The following is a 16,734-nucleotide window of genomic DNA, read 5'->3' as shown; positions in this document are numbered from 1 at the left end:
GGGTCATCCACCATATCAATCATTAGTCAATGGACATTTATTTAGCCTCATGAATAAAAATGTAAGTGTTTTAAGTCCTAAATTCAGATTCTGGAGATAGCCAACAAGATCTCTTCGGTATTGTGAATTGCGTCACAATTCCCTAATGACACAATTCCACAATGACGTCTTTAAAATTAACGTATTAACTCATCACCGGGTGCATGTTAACGGGTCAATAGAAGATAGGCAATGGCACTGGCGAGGCTTTTAACTTTTAACGCTACACATGTTGGACACACACCAGATACCCTTCATGACATTAATAGACCACTAGTGCAAATACTGAAAACATCCAGATCACACATAAAACGATGTAGCCTGAGCCTGTTTTAGCATAGATTCAAAACAATCCGCGAGGTCCATAACATGCCCACCAACATTTCTCGTTATGTCGTATAGGTGATGCGGACATATCTTCATAAATAAATTATAAGAAACCGACTATATCGCATATAAAGAGCGAACTTGTGGAATTGCAAAACCTACTTTTGTTAGGGATATTTCGGCAAAGAGAATTGCCATCGGCAAAGATACGTTAGTAACATAAGCATTCCGTTTGATTAGTTATTGAATGTGCGTCTACCGTGTTCTCAAACCTACTTTTTCGGTACAACGTATTTCGCAAACAACGGTCAGGCATTTAATATAAAACTATGGTTAGTTTGTCATGATAAGAATCATATGCGTATTTCCAACATTAACATCTTTTTCCAGAGAAATGGAAACCGCTAGCTTTGCAAGTTTTCAACATATATGATACTAAAGGCGTTTAATACACATGGTATGCCAAAAACAGTAGCTGTGCTACTCCCAAGCAACCTTATGATTACGTTTCCAGGTAACGTATCACATGAAATCCAGTCGGTAGTCTCAATGGCAGAGATTTGCAGTTATTTATTGCTTTTACACACTTCACATTATTTATACACTTCTGGAAGCAAATTGGCAACATATACTCTCAAATGAAATAAGCCACATTTACACAATGTACACATTTGAACCTTAGGAAACCACAATTTTAATCAAATGGACAGAAAAAAATAAGGTCATATTCACTTTGGTTGCTAACTTACACATATAAAATTTGTGTGGTACACTTAGAGCAGGTGTAGCATTCTTTCTGAAAAGCGTTGTTGACACAAAAATGTTTAAATGCCAATGAGGTGCACAACATGCCATTATAAGTTACTTTTTAAACACAAGCTACACAATTATTAGTTTGCAATTAACTCATACATTAGGGCAAAACTTAGTTGATTGGCATAGAGTTCATTAAAGAGGACAAATAAGCACTGGCAGTTTTGCATGGTGTACAACATGAGTGCTGACAGATCCCAACACGGTTCTTTTAATCAAGCCCAATCCTCTAGTCCCAATGACAATCAATTCAGCACCTTCATTTTGAGCAACTTTGACAATAGCTGGACCAGCCTTTCCTTCAATGGTATTAAACTTTGCTTTATAACGGACCTGCAACAAAAAAGTTAAATGGATTTTTGCCTTATGAAACTAAAATATTCCACCATTTAAAAATAATTTGATGGTGTTGTTTTTGTGAGTGGTATCCAACAGTTTTTTCAAAACACATAGTTTAACATAGTTGCAACTAAAATTCGTACCTTTTCGTTTTTGCACTTCATTACATATTTGTTTTCCATGTCGATCATCTTCTTGTTGTGTTCTGTCATAATGGCAGCTATCTCCGTTGCAGGAAAGGCAGCCCCACCAGCTATAAAATATGAAATTTTTAAGATTCATTATGTAGCAAACTAGATGCAAATCACCAAAGACAAGCCACTGTGAAACACAATATTGCCAAATAATTGATTTTTTAATTAATGATGGTACAACAAAACAAAGTTACAAAAATAGAAAAAACATTGTGTCACTTGCCAGTAAACATGACAGTTGGCAAATCTGGCTGTTCGCCCTGATGGCAAATAATCAACTCATTTCCTTCTTTGTGGAAGTGTTTGAAGTACCCTGTGAATTGGAAATAAAACAAAACTGATCCATGTTCTTTTTGGCAAAAAAAATCTAAAAGAATGTGCATCATAACACACAGCAATTTTTAAAAAAATACTTACAAGTTAGAGTGTTCTCTGCAGTTTCACTATCATCGACAGCAATGAGTACCTTCATTATTGCAATAATACACAAACAACTGTTGCAGTGTGTAAAAATTCTGTGAGAAAAATAAATAAGAAATTTAATTTGCAGTCAGGATCTGTTGCTCAAACAAAATTTTTGCACTTTTACTGTTAACTACAAAAGTAGGTGAGTGATACGAGAACGAGACTTCGTACACGTATACTTTGCCAACTATTCCGACATAAACAACTTTCAAACAAAACTCGCTGAAACTCTACATCTAGTCACGTTATCACCGGCGCAAAGTAAAAAAATCTGTATTGCGGTTTATCACGTACGCAAGTGGCACTCGAATGACCCATTTCTCCAATCACCGGTAAGGTAGTTTCAAAAACCCAAAGCTTGCAAGGTCATCGAAGGGTGACCTTTAAAATTTTTAGCTTTCCTAATTGAATTTTAAGCATCGTGATTTAAACCAAATGTAACTCGTATGTTTTAAAATATTACCAAAAATACCCCACTTAATGTAAAAATTTAACTTCAAAAAGCGCGGGAAGAATTTGTTCTTTTGTCATTTTTGCGAACGCCAAACTGCAGTTGCCGGACTATTTTACTTTTTCTTGTTGCACAAAATATCATCTCAGGACACCAGCCGAATGCCATGGTATGCTAACTCATTAACTAAGTGTCGGTGGTATTTATGCAAGTTGATTATGATGCAGATTTTGTCAAGACAGAAAGCTGCCATTGGTGGGACCCACCTGCTTGACAAGGAAAAGATCAAGAAAAAGAAACTGCCTAAGCTAAATGATTTACTGGAGGAGCGAGACTATATTGGTGCTATAACTTTATTGGAGGTTAACATTTGTCCGTAGTTTCTCAAACAAATATTGACCATTTTATGTAAGCCAGTTATATATTTTATAGTTTAACAGAAACACCATCAGACATCAAAAGAATACGGATCTTTGGATTGCATATTGTGCATTTCATCTTGGTGACTATAGAAAGGCTTATGAAGTAATTGGATGCCAATTGAAGTATCAGATTATCTTTAATAACTTTATGGCTGCAGGTTTATTTAAATGAATGTGCAAAATTGGATTGTGACACCAATGTGTGGGTATTCCTATCTTGCTGTTCTTTTTACCTGGGTTTGTACAAAGAGGCAAAAGACGCATCTGCTAAAGGTTTGCTGGATGTCTTTTCTCATCCTATAAGTGCATGTTTTTTCTTCACATTGCATTTATCTGTGTAGGTTGTGAATCAGATTTGAACTATCGTCTTAACTTCCATATAGCACACAAGGTAAGTTTCAATCAATACTAGCTTTTAAATGTTCAAATATCAGCTTGGTAAAGAACAGCAACAATTTATGCAAAATTTTGTGCTATTTTGCACTATTTTATAATGAAAGCTATGACCTATATCAGTTTTCTGCAGAAGTTCATGTGCAGTGTCGTTTTGTCATTAACTGGCAAAATGTCAGTGACTTTACTTGTCAAGTAGATGTGTGTTGTTTATGTATATCAAGTTAAATGATGAAAAGAGCCTGATGAGGTGCAATTCAAAAATGAGCGACAGGTTTGAAGATAAGATCAGTTATGCAAGTTTTCAGTTTATGAGGGGCCACTACAGGGAAGCCTTAGCCCTGTGCAAGAATCTGTTGGCACTTAACAAGTAATAGTAAAGTTCTTAAAGACAAATGAACATGAATTTGGTTGGCTTTAGTTTATAAACACATTGTTTATTAACTATAGTTTTGAATTTTAGGGATTATGTTGCTCTAAACCTGTACACAGCTCTTTGTTATTACAAGTTGTCTTATTATGATCTTTCAAGGGTAAGAGTTTTCTGCACAATTGTATCATCTACATCTCACCATCTATAAGATTATGTACTGCAGGAACTACTTGATGATTACCTATCAATCTACCCAAGCAGCTATACCGCCCTTAATCTTAAGGCGTGTTTGCACTTTAAGCAGTATGGTGGCAAACAGGCAGAAGCAGAGTTAAAACCTCTCAAAGACATGTCTGCACCGAGTGTGCTGTATGGAATGGATTTAATTAATCACAACAAGGTTGTTAAGATACTGAATGTTTTCGAATAGTCATTATACTTTGAATAGAAATTTATGCATGTTTTCGAAACTAATTTCATAGACAGGTAATAAATGCTTCAACTTTTGCGGCAAGATAGGAGATGCTTTTTAAAAAAATATGCTGTTACAGAAACAGAAAAACTGTTTTTTATAAACACCGTGCATTATAGGTAGTTTTTCGACGAGGCGTTGGAGCTATGCAAGTTTTGCCACCGCTTGTGGATGTTATAGCTGAGGCTAGAATAAATCTTGCTATCTACCACTTCCAACAAGGTATGCAAATCAGTAGTTGATTTGTTCCAGCAATATGCACATTATTTTTCTTGGGTGGAGGGAAAGTGTAGAGAACAGACTCGTATAGTTGGAGTAATTTCTACTCTAGGAATCTTACCCAAAAGCACTTTTAGTTTCATCAGTCTTCATTCACTATATATCTCCTATTTATTATGTACTTATGTCATAGTTATTTGTGTAAGGTATAACTATGCAATTTCATGTCACTAGAGTGTTAATAAGTGTCAAGATTTATCCGGAAAGATATAGATTTTTCAACATTTAAAGTCTGCTTTATATATGTTATGGTAATATGTATCATTATGTGTGGTTTCAGATGAGTTTAAGGAGGCATACCAACTGTGTCAGAACATTAACCCAACTGGATCACCAGAGTACATATTAAAGGCTGCTGCCTTTTCTGCCTATGGTCAAGAGGAACATTTGGTAAACAACTTTTCGCCTGTGCTAGACCTGCGTAATTGGACATGCTTGCATCGCCTCGTGTATGTATGTACTATGTATTGATACATTTTCCCCTAGTGGGGTATCAACCACTGCTAAGAACCCAATGTACTCATGTTTATTAAGGCTATCAACGGTTTTGATGTAAAAACAAAGCATTACTCACCACATTCTTGACATTTTTAGACCTGCTTCATGTCCCAAATGAATATGGGGAAAGTTACCCATTGGTATAAAAAACACTGGCTTAGTTTCCCTTAAATTAAAGTGCAGGGAATATATTTGATTATATTTTTATAAAATGCATGACAATGATTTCGTTTTGGTTGTTTTGCATTTCTGCCTTCTTCAATCCAATTACACCTCCAAATTTATTGATGTTTTTCATTTAGGTGGGCTTAATTAAGGTTGCTCAACAATATTACCATATGGTCGGACATTCCTCTGGTGAATGTGGTAAGTACAATGAACTATTTTCTTCTTGTGCCTGTTGAGTGTCACTTTCCTCGTCTTTCTAGACACCGTGGTTGGACGAAGGTGTCTGGCTGCTCATTTCTTTTTACTCAGACAGTTTGAAGAGGTAACTTTGTACCTGGACACCATTAAGGCAAGAAATTTATATCTGCTTATCAATATGGCACTAGTACTTGCTAATTAAACTTAAGCGGTTTAAGTGTAAAACCAAACATTTGTTCATGCTTAAAGCTGCATTGCAACCATTAAGTGGAATTCTTGGTTGGCTGTTTAGTTAGTAAAATTTAAGCTGAAGAAGATGTAAAGGCAATCTGCACTGATGAGACTTGTTAGATCCAAATGCTTGATATCTTCATTTTGCCTTGAAATGTGCCTGGTTCTTTTCCTGTCTGTTCTTTCAATGTGGGGTATATATACAATGTTTTCGCTGTACTGGGTGGCTTTGACGTTAACTGCAAATATGGACTGCAGTCTGCAGTTGGGTGGACTCCCAAGATTTGAGTTTTTGCGTATTTTTTATATAAAATTTTTTTATATTTTTATATAGGGTTATTTGTACCACGACGACGTTTACAATTTCAATTTCGCCCAAGCCAAGGCGGCGTGTGGAAATTTTAAGGACGCCGAGGATGTAGGTTTGAATTTAAGCGATATTTTTTTTGCTCTGTTATTACAAATTACCCATGTTAAGTTTTGAAAAACTCTGTGTTCCAATGAAATGTAAGACAATGTCGCGAGACAATGTGTTTGTCCATAACTCGTGTGTTATCCTCTATGAAGTAATTCTTTAATAGAGACAAGTTTGGTGTAAACGTTATTTATGGTATACTATACGTAATTATCATGTATTTACAAACTTAATCGTGTGTTTCAATAGGCATCGGAAGAAAAGACTAGGGTTTAAGCATTCCGAACTCTTCTAAATAAATATTTTTTTTCAGATATTTAAGCTGATTCAGAGCGAGAAAATAAAAAACGACTTCGTATACATCAGCTGGCTTGCGCGTTGCTGTAAGTAACTGTGCTTGTGGTCGTGGTAATTTCTGCTGTACTATAGGCCAATCTTTTGCCTTTAGATATTAGGAACAAACAACCCCATAATGCATGGGAGATGTACCTGAAGATGGATACGTCAGCGGATTCGTACAGTTTGCTTCAGTTGATTGCCAACGACTGTTATCGGGTCAGTACACTGTTTTGGTGTTTAGCAGTTATCGGATCCCATCGTGACGTCATGACCAATTTTGTCCAAAATTTCAGGGTTAACTCCTATCTTTTCGCCTTGAAATAACGGGTAATTGCAATCGAGAAAATACGAACGTCTGTGTTCTGACTAAAGGACACAAAAACATAAACGGACGTGGTCCCCTGCCTCGGCGCCACTGCTGTATGGTTTGTTTGGATGGTGCCTTACTGCCGTACACGTGTGCGTGAATCTTGTTTTACGTACGCGGTGTAAGTAAAAAATTGAAAGCATATCTGGCAAAACATTCTGCGGGTATGATTTGTTTGCCGCCCTCGAAAACCGTTGAAGCAACATTAGTGGTGTGGTTTGGCGATTATGTGAGACATTGCTGTTCACAATGCATATTCAAGCACATGTCAAACCGTTTTGTTTGTAGTTTTTGAAACAGATAAGTTTTTAACGCGAAATGTGTTTTTTTTTACGGAACAATCTAACATTCCAAATAAATGCACACGTTTTGCTATACTTAAAAAAGTGAAAAAAAATTAAGGAGAGAACTTTGGTTACAGATGCGCTGTTTCTACGTTGCCGCGAAAGCGTTCTGCGTTTTGGAACGAATCGACCCCAACCCTGAATACTGGGAAGGAAAACGTGGAGCATGCGTAGGATTGTTCCAACAAATAGTGGGCGGTAGAGAACCAAGGTTTGGGTTTGATTTCTATGTATAGTGGCGGCCAGTTGCTGTATGTTTTGCATTGGCTTCGGGATGGAAATATTTGTGCTCGCCTAACGTTGTCAGGTGCAGTTTAGTTGATCTTTGCGGCGTTTTGCTTGTGGCAAGAAAGCTAATGTTATTGGGTGTGCTTTTCAAATTTTTTAAGACTTTAACGCGGTCTGCCCATTTTTTAAAACAAACTTGAACAATATTGTGGTTACATAGGTCATGAGTTTCAGAATCATTTTCACTTCACCGCAAAAGTTTTTTGCGTAAACTGCCAAGACTTAAATCTTTCGTCGTCACGCCTGACATAGGTCGCGTATACGTCGCTTGTTTTGGTGTTATGGCGTACTTTTTATTAGTTAAAGAGTTTCGGGCTGTTCAGTCGAACAACAACAGCTAAAATTTGCAGGGAAACACTGAACGAGTTGTTAATGATGTTGCAAACAACTGACAATCCCCAGTCGGAATATATCAGTCGGACCATCTGCAAGTGGGCAAAAGAGAATAATATCAATGTTGAAGTATCTTAAGCGTTGCATATGATCTTGTTTGGTTCAAAGGTTATACACATTTTTGCATTTTCGGTTTTCTTTTGAAAATATTATGCTAATGAAATACATTTGAATTAATTTTGTGGCGTTGCCATGTGCTGTTTTGAGTAGCTAAATCTCAATGTAGCGTTAAGGCAAGGGACGTTTTTTTCCTTATGGTTTGAACCAATTATGTTGGCTATCGGATAGCATTACAAAACAATGTATCCCCTTGTACGCATTTCATCAATTTAAACCAATTACGTGTGTTAAGTTTTGCAACGGCAAATAACGTTATCCTGTAACTGGTGAATCGACCCGTATTTACTCTAAAACATTTGAAAACTAAACATCTACTTTGTACCTGAATCCTGTTGACTTCCCATGTTACCGTAATGCTATGTTCAAACAAAATTTTATTAAATCTCTTGTATATACACTAAAATCCTCTCAGTTATGCAAATCAAAAATTCAAATCATGTGTAACTATCACACATATTTCATACTCCGATTTGAAATACAAGTCATCGTCGTTGATGCAAGGAACATCGAGCAGTGTTTTTACTCTGTTTCCAAAAATTTCCGCCAAATCTACTGATTTAATTTCTTCTTCAGTGACTTCACCTTTGTCTTGTAAGATTTCTTTTCGTTTCTTTTCCATGTACTTCGGGTAATAATCTATCGAACGCAAAAAACCTTTTGCTGTGGTCAAAGTCCAATCACTGCTTGTCTGTTTTACAGTTAAACGACGTTTGGTGTTGGATGGTATCTTTTGAAACGTTTTGGGATAGTTGTTGAGCACCTCTTGACGTTGTTCGACATGGCTAATAGCGTAACCCACAATAACATCGTCTAATGCATCTTTAGTGGCCCTTTTAAACTCTTCCAGAAATCTACCATTTATCACGGGTGTCATTAGTGGGGCGGTATATCCAATCAAAACCAAACAACCGTCAGGTTTTAAAACCCGGGTTGCTTCAGAGAAAAAACTGTTCAAGTCAAACCACTGAGCGGCTTCTGCCGCCAACAACAAATCCACACTTCTGTCTTTTGCATTTATTTCCTCGGCTTGTCCAAGACCGTACATCACATGTGGAAAGTTATTGTGCAACTTGGCTTCTTTTATTTGCTCTTCACTGATGTCTGAAGCCAAGACTTTGTCGAAATAAGGAGCAAAGACGTTGGTAGCTTGTCCCCCTCCACAACCAACTTCAACCATGAGTTGATATTTTGGTTTTAAACCTGAAACCTTTTTCATTTCTTGTAAAACACAATCTACAACTTGTTGTCCGTATTTTGGTCTGAATTCACTGTAGATCTTTATGAGATGTTTATCTTCGTACAAAGCGTGCGTCATTTTGCAGTCAGTGCTAATCAAACATTATAATCTGGTTTAGAAAGTGTCAAATATAATTACAAGGGCCAAAATTGCACCAGTGTGTATTAACTCGCGCACTTATAACTGACCATGCGTTTCCAATGTTTGTTATAAACACTTCGGTAAAGAAGTCGGTAAGGAAAGGTTTGCTTAATTCTGTCCGAGGCCCAAATTATACGCAGAAATTCCGCAAACCCTCTTTGCATAAGTGGGTTGTTGCCAAACTAAAAAGTTTTCCTTTCTAATACACCTGCAAACACCTTCATCAAGTATAGGGTATTGTGACGATCAAGCCTCTGATATATGTTGGCGGATTTTTTTTTGGAAAATCATTTTCGCTTAAAATCTGCCGAAAATCAGATGCTTGTTGCTTCACAATACAAACCAATTGCAGTTATTTGCTGTCGCAGAAAAATGGACACTGTCTGACCGAGGGCCAGATTCCTCCACAGTGATTAAGCAAGCCTTTCCCAAGTATACAGTATAGTGACTAGGGGTTTCGACCCCTTGACATCGTTATCGCCTGGGTAATTTGCAAGCAATCAATCTCTTATACCGCTGCGCTAAAATGCTTGGAGACATTAATTTCGGCAAATCTAGTTGCATCAGGCAGTAAAGTTCCTGGAAAGTCTTCGTCTAATCACCCTTAACGTACCAGCCAACAAAAATGTGCGGGTCATTTTGTTGTGAAAAAAAGGGGTCACTTTTTCTACGTCGTGCTACGGCCTAATCGCCTCTTGCTGACAGCAGTAACTCTTTATATTTTTGTCAACTTTATATTTTTCTATACGTAATCAACATTTATAGAACTGTCTGTTACGATCGCTATTTAAACTGTTGATAAGAATAGGCCGCTGTCAGGGTTACTGTGCACGATCGACAGTCTGTCCGAATACCCTGACTCAGATGTTAAGTTGTGTAAACCGTTTTTTGCCTTATAACTTTGCTGGCCACTCTCTTTGGAATTAACATGCATCATTGTCATTGTAATTTACACCTTGATACCGCCATAAACCACTGTAGGTCAGTGCCCCGAGGCGAAATGGATGCCCGTATCTTGGTCTTGTGTATCGCGGGCCAATGTTTGGACGTTTGTAAACTCTTAATCCTCAACTCTACATATTTTGGAAAAGAGCCAAATCAAAGCCAATTTTTCCTGACAAGTCGGAGCGAGATACAAAAAAACGTAATGATTGTTAGTCGAGATCGCTAAGTGAGTGCACATTCCTGACGCCTTGATATACGAAAATATGCATAATTGTGTATTTTGGACAAGGTAACATGTTATAACCTCTGATTAAACTGCATTTAGAAGTGAAGATTGTTTTTCAAGTCTATGACGTTGGTTTTGTTGCTATATAAAACTCCCATTGTGTGTACTAACTTTTCCGGAGTGAAACATGGTTTAAGTCAGGGGTTCTTAACCTGGGGTCCATGAACCCCCAAGGGGTCCGAGAAGATGCATTAAGGGGTCCATGAAACGAAATACAATTATTCCGAAAATCCACGTATTTTCCTCTGTCCATAAGGTTTCGCTGTCCGCGAATTTCAATTTTTCGACACTTGCAATGTGTTTCTTGCAAAGGGGTCCATAGCTTTTCAAAGAATGTTTTAGGGGTTCGCGATCCAAAAAAGGTTAAGAAACACTGGTTTAAGTGTTGAGTTGCAGAAAGTAATCTTTAAATCCCAAACCTGAGAAATGCGTGCAAGAACCAGGGCGATTAATCGCTGGAAACGCAGGAAGCAGTTAGATTTTCCGAGTAACCAACAAGCTATCCGCAAGATTTTGTGTTTCTAATTTAATACAGTGGAGTTTTAAGTGGAACAAAGAAATTGAACGGTCAGTCAATGCGACGTAGAACATTGACATTCCATCAAACTCTGTGAGTTAGTGATGCGCCACTTGGCCCAAAATATTTGACTGTTTCAGCATTTGTGTTCATGATGAGGCATTTGCAACTAAACTGCAGCGCTTTCTTCCGTTATGTTAATATGTTTACGGTAACCCGTATCGGTAGAACAGGCGACCCGAGTTACTGTTATTACTTTTCCTTGCCCATGGTTTATATTTACAACACGGAATGGCAATCTTCAATGTCTTTAATAACTAGATGTTGTTTGCAACATTATTTTTGTCATCAGGGAAGCACTTATGATGATCTAGACTCTGAGATTACTTGCAGTTAGTATGAAAAACTCATACTGCACGATCAAATGTAAATCTTCATCTTTCAAAGTTGGAACTCCCAGCATTTCTTTAACTGCTTTCCCGAATATTTCTGCCAAATCCACATCCCTCATGTCTTCCTCTGTTACTCCTCCCTTTCTTTCTTGTAATTCTTTTCGTTTCATCTCCATGTAAGGTGGATATATTGCACTAGATCGTAGCAAACCCTTTGCCGTCGCCAAACTCCAATTCTGTCTCGTTTGTTTTGCTTCGAATCGTTGTTTCTTGTCGGTAGGAATTTTGTCGTATATATTTTTGTATTTGAGAACACATTCTCCACGTTTATCCACATGCTCATCCTTGAATGCTGCTTTTGTCTCTTCCAGGAGGTTTTGTATCAACGGCCCAAAGTGGTTCTTCATATTTCCTTTTATATTTGGAATCATCGTTGGTGCAGAATATCCAACTAAAACGAAGACGCCTTCTTTTTTGAGTACCCTTGAAACCTCAGCAAAGAACTTATCCAAATTAAACCAATGAGCCGCCTCTGCTGCCAATAGCAAATCTACACTTCTGCCAGGAACTGTAATATCTTCTGCAATTCCAAGGCTATAACTCACATGTTTGTGTTGATTTTGTTGTTTTGCTTCTTTTATTTGCTCTTCACTGACGTCTGAAGCCAAAACTTTGTCGAAATACGGAGCAAAGACGTTGGTAGCTTGTCCCCCTCCACAACCAACTTCAACCATGAGTTGATATTTTGGTTTTAAACCTGAAACCTTTTCCATTTCTTGTAAAACACAATCAACAACTTGTTGCCCGTATCTTGGTCGGAATTCGCTGTAGGTTTTGACAAGTGTTTTGTCCTTATATAGAGCGTGCGTCATTGTGCTTAATATGTGATACTGTTTTTCAATTTCTTAAATTAAAAAAAGTTATTCTTTGTGTATACAAATTTCCAGAGATATCTTATGCCAGTCGTTCTAAAGCATTTTAGACCCAAGCCACACATTTGTGTTAAAAATTCTTTGCGCTTCGCCAGAATTTATGCTTTTCACTTGCATTTATATTTTCTATTTACACCCTTTATTGAAACTAAATGCCATGATTATTGTTACTGATGAATACCTCGCTGTTATGATGCACGATGTACGAGATATGTTATTTTGAACAATTTTAATTTTGAACAATAGAAATTTAATTAACATGTAAAACTGATCTTTTTTACACTTTGATAACTTTTTTGGCTATTTGATGTCTCCAAATCTAGTTAATTGTCCTCACCTAATACTGAGAGGAATATCACAATCCCAAAGTATCTTGATAAAGTTATAAACTGAACCCTTTTACCGTTTGGCCAAGAAACTTAACTACATTTCTTCACCTAAATCCCCCAAGTTATTTTCTCTTTTGGAGTCAGACTGTCGATGTTTTTGCTGCGAAGACAACTTTGACCGCCTGCGGGTAATGACCCCTAACGTAACGTTTAACCTGTGCTCAGGCATGCATGGGATATTTTTTTGATGCACGTGTGCAGTTTGTTTCGTCACAGACGTGTGACGATTCATTAAGTGGACGTGACAATTGATGAAAATATACATCCGGTAGTCAACTGGCAGATTACGTCATATGTTTTGAATTCGTTGAGTGTAATGGATTTACTTTAATGCACATTTTATGAACAACAACTTTGTACAGAATCACATAACTTGCAACAGAACGAGCAGAAATATTTTGTAAACAAATGACGTTTATGATTGTAGGTTATTTGCCACAATAACAAACATTTCAAACTCCATCTTTAGTTGAAGTTCTTTGTCATCTATTTCCTTAACACCTAGAGCTTGTTTGACTTTGTTGCCGAAAACTTCTGCCAGGTCTACAGCTTTCATGTCGTCATCGGTAACTTGACCTTTGACATCCAATATCTCATTCCTCTTTTTCTCCATGTAATTTGTATAAACGTCGATTGCCTTAAACATACCTTTCACATTTGCGAATGTCCAGTCGTACGTTTGTTTCACTGTAACACGGCGTGTGTTGTAAGATGGAATTTGTCTGTAAATGTTTGGATAGTTTTTGAAGACTTCCAAGTGCTGCTTGTGGTGCTCGCTTGCATTTTCCAACAAAATTTTTTCGAAAACATTTCTGGTGACCGTTCTCAGGTAATCTTGGTATTTACCATTGATTTTAGGTGTGCCCTCCGGATATGTATAGTGGATGAGGGCCAATGTACCATCTGGTTTAAGTACTCTGAAAGCTTCAATAAAAAACTTTTCCAAATTAAACCAATGAGCCGCTTCTGCTGCCAACAGCAAATCAACACTTCCATCATCTACTTTAATATCCTCGGCACGACCTTGGCAATACGTCACATGTTGGTGTTGATTTTGTCGTTTTGCTTCTTTTATTTGCTCTTCACTGACGTCCGAAGCCAAGACTTTGTCGAAATAAGGAGCAAAGACGTTGGTAGCTTGTCCCCCTCCACAACCAACTTCAACCATGAGTTGATATTTTGGTTTTAAACCTGAAACCTTTTCCATTTCTTGTAAAACACAATCAACAACTTGTTGTCCGTATTTTGGTCTAAATTCACTGTAAGTTTTCACAAGCGCTTCATCTTCGTAGACAGCGTGCGTCATTGTACCTTTTTCCAATTGTTTCAACACAAAATCCTGTTAAAAATGTAGTGTCAAAATTGTTTACCCCAATTAATTTCAAAAAATTTCTCAAAAAGGATAGGTTTTGAAAATATTTATGTTGTTGTTAAAAAATCTTCTACATAGCACTTGCACCGTGCAATACTTCCAATCATATACCAACTCATACCTTACAGTTTATTAAATGTCCCATATGAAAACAAAATTAAGAACGGTCTGATCAATTCTGCAAAGACACTTCTTGCAAACAATTCTAACTGCAAGTAGAGATCGCACTGCCAAGTTCGACTTTGTGGAAAAGGTTGACTGCATTTGTGGCCGATTTTGTCTTCATTTTTTGCCGAAGAACAAACCCTCGACTTTTTCATTGCAGCAGCTAAAAGTCTGTCTGCGCTGTGTTGTATGCCGAAGAGTGGTAACATTTGTAAGGCTTGTGTGTAAAAGAGTGGTAGATAATCACCGTGACTTTCAATTATGATGTATATAGAAATAAATAATAATGTTGCCCAATCGTCAGCTTATGTACTTTTTAAAATTGACGCCGATCGTCTGCCACTGTTTGTGAGCAATTCAACTCAAACCATTTGGTTAATCGCACTGCGAACAACAAATTATCTCATCCATCTTCATTTCGAGCTTTTCTGTCTTCGTTCCGGCCGAAGGAATACGTAACGCTTTGGTGCATTTGTGACGTATTTGTTATTCAGGGGCTGTTAGCCGCTAAGAAATCATTAGGTATTCGCATAATGGGTTAACTTTTGGCTATTTTGTGTAAAGCTTGACAGAATATTTTATTAAGCAACTATTGCGCAATGAAAATATTGACGATGTGGATAAAAAGAGATGTAAAACACCTGCAATATCTGATTCCCCGCATACAGTTAATCTTGCAAAATTAATATGTTAGCTTGTTGCGTTAACGCGCTTTTATGTACAGTTGTTGTCTTTCAAACAAAATGCGTTTAAACACACGGAAGTATTTCAAACTTGCAAGTTGTTTGCGACCAGCATAAATATGTCGAAATCAGCTCTCAACTGAAGATCGTTGTCGGCGATATCCTGGACTCCGAGTTGCTCTTTCACTCTGCTGCCAAACAATTCTGCCAAATCAAACTCCTTTATATCTTCCTCTATTACTTTTCCCTTGCTTGCTAACGTTTCGGCACACTTTCTCTTCATGTATGTGTTGTGCACGTCCATAGAGCGCATGTAGCTTTTGGCCGTAGCCAGAGTCCAGTCATTGTAAACTTGTTTCACTTCAAATTGACGTTTGTTGTCAGACGGTATTTGACGAAAAACGTTGGCAAACTTTATCACAATCTCGTTATAGTATGCTGCCAACTGCTCGTTTGCAAAATCCAGTTCAATACTTGAAAAAATCCTTTTTATGACTGTTTTTAATTCCTCGTGATAAATTCCATCGATTTTTGGCGCCATTTCTGGTTCCCAGTAACCAAGTATTGCCAATGTTCCGTTTTTCTTTAATACTCGTGAAGCTTCGGCAAAGAATTTACCCAAATCAAACCAGTGGACCGATTCTGCAGAAAGCAACAAATCGACACTTTTATTTTCCACTGAAATGCTTTCAGCTTGTCCAAGGTAGTATGTCACATGTTGATGTTGATTTTGTCGTTTCGCTTCTTTTATTTGCTCTTCGCTGACGTCTGAAGCCAAGACTTTGTCGAAATAAGGAGCAAAGACGTTGGTAGCTTGTCCCCCTCCACAACCAACTTCAACCATGAGTTGATATTTTGGTTTTAAACCTGAAACCTTTTCCATTTCTTGTAAAACACAATCTACAACTTGTTGTCGGTATCTTGGTCTGAATTCGCTGTAATTTTTGACAAGTGTTTTGTCCTCATATAAAGCGTTTGCCATTTTGTTTTAAATAAGTATTTGTTTCAGTTTCTAGTTTAAAATCTTTGCGCTGTTTCTGCGGCGTTTTTTGCTAAAAATGCTGTCAAAGGTTAAATGCTGTAAGTTACATATTAGGAATTTTTTTTTCTTCTTAAGTGCACTGAAAGAAATTGACGAACACACGGCGTTTTGTATACAAACTAACACTGCAAACATTACGATTGTTTCGAGTAATTTCTTTTCATGCCACATTAAGAACTTGAAAACACTGTTTGCGAACCTTCGTTAAGCATCTGTGAAGCCAAAATGACAGCAGTCTGGACATTTTTTGCACACTCATCTCACAGCTCTATTACACATTCCAACCCATCTGACGATTTTCTGCGTTTCATTAACGCTTGGATGCTTTTGGCCAACTTTTTTCTGCTTGTGTTTTCTCCAATTCATTGAACGCTAGGGACAAAAAACTGCTTGTCACTGTGTAAGAACTATATATCTGATATATCAGCCCAGTGGTTTCATAGCTATTTATTTCTACTGCAAATTTGCTTTCGTGTGTTTTCTAAGTAAATGTAAAAGCAATACAATTGGCTGTATTTGCAACAGAACAAGCAAAACAAAGTATTTTGCATGTTTGATATATAAGAATGTTAAAAGTCACTTGGCAGTTTGAACAATACATTTACAAGTCAAACCATTGGGTTAATTGCACTGCAGGCAACTACTGAGCACGACCATCTTTATTTCGAGCTTTTGTTTGTTCGTTCGGGCCGAGAGAATACGTAA

At 37.3% G+C, this 16,734-nt stretch overlaps 5 protein-coding genes across 5 annotated transcripts; 1 reads left to right on the top strand and 4 right to left on the bottom strand.

Annotated features, from left to right (window-relative positions):
• Positions 1-918: 918 nt before the first annotated feature.
• LOC145906220 (universal stress protein Sll1388-like) lies at positions 919-2,223 on the bottom strand. Its single transcript, XM_082993645.1, has 4 exons — positions 2,130-2,223; positions 1,936-2,025; positions 1,662-1,771; positions 919-1,512 (listed from the first exon to the last, which is right to left on the bottom strand). The coding sequence occupies exons 1-4, from the start codon at positions 2,182-2,184 to the stop codon at positions 1,315-1,317; spliced, it is 453 nt and encodes a 150-aa protein (XP_082849771.1). The 5' UTR covers positions 2,185-2,223; the 3' UTR covers positions 919-1,314.
• Positions 2,224-2,849: 626 nt separating this feature from the next.
• On the top strand, positions 2,850-7,886 carry LOC145907389 (intraflagellar transport protein 56-like). Its single transcript, XM_082994807.1, has 16 exons — positions 2,850-2,990; positions 3,061-3,153; positions 3,209-3,323; positions 3,392-3,441; positions 3,668-3,813; positions 3,907-3,976; positions 4,040-4,216; positions 4,408-4,510; positions 4,848-4,957; positions 5,368-5,431; positions 5,494-5,582; positions 5,997-6,080; positions 6,391-6,460; positions 6,526-6,632; positions 7,205-7,338; positions 7,766-7,886. Exons 1-16 carry the CDS (start codon positions 2,850-2,852, stop codon positions 7,884-7,886), a joined length of 1,674 nt encoding a protein of 557 aa, XP_082850933.1.
• Positions 7,887-11,424: 3,538 nt separating this feature from the next.
• LOC145907388 (putative methyltransferase DDB_G0268948) lies at positions 11,425-12,180 on the bottom strand. The gene has a single exon (XM_082994806.1). It carries the CDS (start codon positions 12,178-12,180, stop codon positions 11,425-11,427), a length of 756 nt encoding a protein of 251 aa, XP_082850932.1.
• A 1,002-nt stretch (positions 12,181-13,182) lies between these two features.
• Positions 13,183-13,935, bottom strand: LOC145907387 (putative methyltransferase DDB_G0268948). Its single transcript, XM_082994805.1, has one exon. The coding sequence runs from the start codon at positions 13,933-13,935 to the stop codon at positions 13,183-13,185; it is 753 nt and encodes a 250-aa protein (XP_082850931.1).
• Positions 13,936-15,072: 1,137 nt separating this feature from the next.
• Positions 15,073-15,831, bottom strand: LOC145907386 (uncharacterized). Its single transcript, XM_082994804.1, has one exon. It carries the CDS (start codon positions 15,829-15,831, stop codon positions 15,073-15,075), a length of 759 nt encoding a protein of 252 aa, XP_082850930.1.
• Between the last annotated feature and the right edge of the window lie 903 nt (positions 15,832-16,734).

Source organism: Ascidia mentula, chromosome 6 (assembly GCF_947561715.1).
Source record: "Ascidia mentula chromosome 6, kaAscMent1.1, whole genome shotgun sequence".
NCBI lineage: Eukaryota > Metazoa > Chordata > Ascidiacea > Phlebobranchia > Ascidiidae > Ascidia > Ascidia mentula.
This window is presented reverse-complemented; position numbering and strand designations above follow the sequence as displayed.

Excerpts from the sequence above, each read along its gene's own strand:
- LOC145907388 (XM_082994806.1), bottom strand. The coding sequence starts at position 12,180 with ATGGTTGAAGTTGGTTGTGGAGGGGGACAAGCTACCAACGTCTTTGCT.
- LOC145906220 (XM_082993645.1), bottom strand. The coding sequence starts at position 2,184 with ATGAAGGTACTCATTGCTGTCGATGATAGTGAAACTGCAGAGAACACT. Across the intron at positions 1,772-1,935 it reads GCCAACTGTCATGTTTACTG|CTGGTGGGGCTGCCTTTCCT; the intron begins GCAAGTGACACA and ends CATATTTTATAG. Across the intron at positions 1,513-1,661 it reads TGAAGTGCAAAAACGAAAAG|GTCCGTTATAAAGCAAAGTT; the intron begins GTACGAATTTTA and ends TTTTTGTTGCAG.
- LOC145907387 (XM_082994805.1), bottom strand. The coding sequence starts at position 13,935 with ATGGTTGAAGTTGGTTGTGGAGGGGGACAAGCTACCAACGTCTTTGCT.
- LOC145907389 (XM_082994807.1), top strand. The coding sequence starts at position 2,850 with ATGCAGATTTTGTCAAGACAGAAAGCTGCCATTGGTGGGACCCACCTG. Across the intron at positions 3,442-3,667 it reads ACTTCCATATAGCACACAAG|TTAAATGATGAAAAGAGCCT; the intron begins GTAAGTTTCAAT and ends ATGTATATCAAG. Across the intron at positions 6,081-6,390 it reads ATTTTAAGGACGCCGAGGAT|ATATTTAAGCTGATTCAGAG; the intron begins GTAGGTTTGAAT and ends ATTTTTTTTCAG.
- LOC145907386 (XM_082994804.1), bottom strand. The coding sequence starts at position 15,831 with ATGGTTGAAGTTGGTTGTGGAGGGGGACAAGCTACCAACGTCTTTGCT.